This window comes from Salvelinus sp. IW2-2015, unplaced genomic scaffold, assembly GCF_002910315.2.
Source record: "Salvelinus sp. IW2-2015 unplaced genomic scaffold, ASM291031v2 Un_scaffold16599, whole genome shotgun sequence".
NCBI classification, from domain to species: domain Eukaryota; kingdom Metazoa; phylum Chordata; class Actinopteri; order Salmoniformes; family Salmonidae; genus Salvelinus; species Salvelinus sp. IW2-2015.
In genome coordinates this window covers 75,930-78,301 of record NW_019957666.1, presented here as the reverse complement: position 1 = coordinate 78,301, position 2,372 = coordinate 75,930, and the positions used below count along the sequence as shown (strand labels likewise).

General features: G+C 43.6%; 1 protein-coding gene across 1 annotated transcript in view; it reads right to left on the bottom strand.

Annotated features, from left to right (window-relative positions):
• LOC112080940 (rho GTPase-activating protein 40) overlaps positions 1-2,372 on the bottom strand; it is a 17,876-nt gene that overhangs the window by 5,185 nt on the left and 10,319 nt on the right. Inside the window, exons 5-6 of the mRNA XM_070442766.1 lie at positions 1,749-1,831; positions 844-1,153 (exon numbers count right to left, since the gene is read on the bottom strand). Coding sequence (XP_070298867.1) covers positions 844-1,153; positions 1,749-1,831 — 393 coding nt within the window. The remainder of the gene's footprint in view (positions 1-843; positions 1,154-1,748; positions 1,832-2,372) is intronic.

Here is a 2,372-nt window from a genome sequence, read left to right as displayed (position 1 = left end):
CCTCTACTGCTAGTCTGTCATTTAGAATGAGTTAAACCCCCTAACTGCTAGTGTGTTCATTTAGAATGAGTTAAACCCCCTAACTGCTAGTGTGTCATTAGAATGAGTTAAACCCTCTAACTGCTAGTGTGTCATTTAGAATGAGTTAAAACCCCCCTAACTGCTAGTGTGTATTTAGAATGAGTTAAACCCCCCTAACTGCTAGTGTGTAATTAGAATGAGTTAAACCCCCTAACTGCTAGTGTGTCATTTAGAATGAGTTAAACCCCCTAACTGCTAGTGTGTCATTATAATGAGTAAAACCCCCCTAACTGCTAGTGTGTCATTTAGAATGAGTTAAACCCCCCTAACTGCTAGTGTGTCAATTAGAATGAGTTAAACCCCCCTAACTGCTAGTGTGTCATTTAGAATGAGTTAACCCCCCCTAACTGCTAGTGTGTCATTTAGAATGAGTTAAACCCCCTCTAACTGCTAGTGTGTCATTTAGAATGAGTTAACCCCCCCCCTAACTGCTAGTGTGTCATTTAGAATGAGTTAAAACCCCCTCTAACTGCTAGTGTGTCATTTAGAATGAGTTAAACTCCCCTAACTGCTAGTGTGTCATTAGAATGGTCTGGGACTCTAGTGCGCTAGCTAGCCAGTGTGTTTACAGTTTCATTAATTAATTAACAAGGCTTGTGGAAGAAATAACTCCCTTGTGTAGTTTTACAATCTTACCACCAGGGGATGCTGCTGCACCCCTACTTCCCGCTCCCTTGCTACAAACACAACCAAGCTTCTGAGGTTTCTATTGGTAAATAAATACTTAAATGAAAAGTGTTGTTGGTAGTCTGAAGTTTTTACTTACGGTCCAGAGCAGGTCCTGGTAGCGTATGAGTAGCCTCATGATGTCAGCAGCCTTCTCAGCATGTCTTTTCTCCTCCCCTGGACCCCCGTCAGTGAGGCGGGAGGGTACGGCCTTGTGGAGTAACAGGTTGGGGGCCTTCTCAGTATGTCCTTTCTCCACCCCTGGCCCCCCGTCAGAGAGGCGGGAAGGTACGGCCTTGTGGAGGAACAGGAACAGGTTGGGGGCCATGATGGTGGACACGGCCCACAGGTTCATACGGTTCCTCCTCTCTCTGGAGACTACCTTGGAGAGGAACTCCAACAGAGCCTYAACAGAGGAGAAGGAGCATTTATTGTCTGTTCCCACAGAAATGTGCTTTAAAAGGAGAGGWGACCTGTTTTACAGCGAGCCCCTCTATCAGTATAGTTTCTCTTCGTAAGATTGAAATTGTTGACTTGAACGATGGCGGTGGCTGAAGTGGTTTTTTGACAATGTTATGCTGTGTCATCAACAGAGGGACAAAGGCTCTGAAACGTTTAATCAGACCAGACACCTGGAGTCATCCATGATGATGTCATCTTAAAAGTAACCTAGTAATGTGAAAGTGTTCAAGTAGTCACGATGATTTATTCCACATACGTGAACAAGAGTACAAGCTAGTTACATAAGAGCAGAACACCTCATCCAGGTGCTGAAAGCTGAAAGTGCCCTCTCATGCCATTACCTCCTACCATACGTGGAGGAGTTGACACATTATATTATGTAAGAGATATATGACTCAATAATGCATCACCTACAAGATGTATGTGTGGAGGTTTGAGATGTAATACATTAATACAGAAGAAGTGYAGATTTAAGGTGCATCGCTATAGCCATCTGGTTACTTCATGGTCACGGAATCTTTTGGAATCTCCCAGAATACCTTGAGTGTGTTCCTGTTGGGTTCAGGCAGCAGGAGGATGAGGAGGTTCAGAACGTGTAGCTTCTGTTTCAGCTCAGGGATGTCTGTAGAGCAGGAGGAAGGGGAAAGACAGAACAGACAACAGGGGTATGAAGGATCAACACACACTCATTTCATTTCCTTTGGCCCAACCATGATCTGATCTGTAGAGATGAATGACTCTGACAGGAAGCCATTAGGTTTCAAATGATTCATCATTCATCTAATGTGAAGAAGACGTGTCTAAAGTTTCACATTCACATCACAAGCTATTTATTACTTTAATCATTCTGTCATTTATTTAATGGCATTAAAACTGTACAGGAAGTGGCATTATTAATAGTATAGCAGATTCAGACGAGCAGCTTAAAGGCTATCGTGTTGTTAATCTTCAATAGACCTCTAAGTAGCATGGACATAAGAGATTAGCACTGCGTTCTGCTGCTGATACAGTAAGGACACCTAGACTTAGATCTGTACAGCATGCATGGCTGTGTGACTGGGCAGTCACAGGAGATGAGTGTGTGTGTGTGTGTGTGTGTGTGTGTGTGTGTGTGTGTGTGTGTGTGTGTGTGTGTGTGTGTTCTGTTGTGTGTGTGTGTGTGT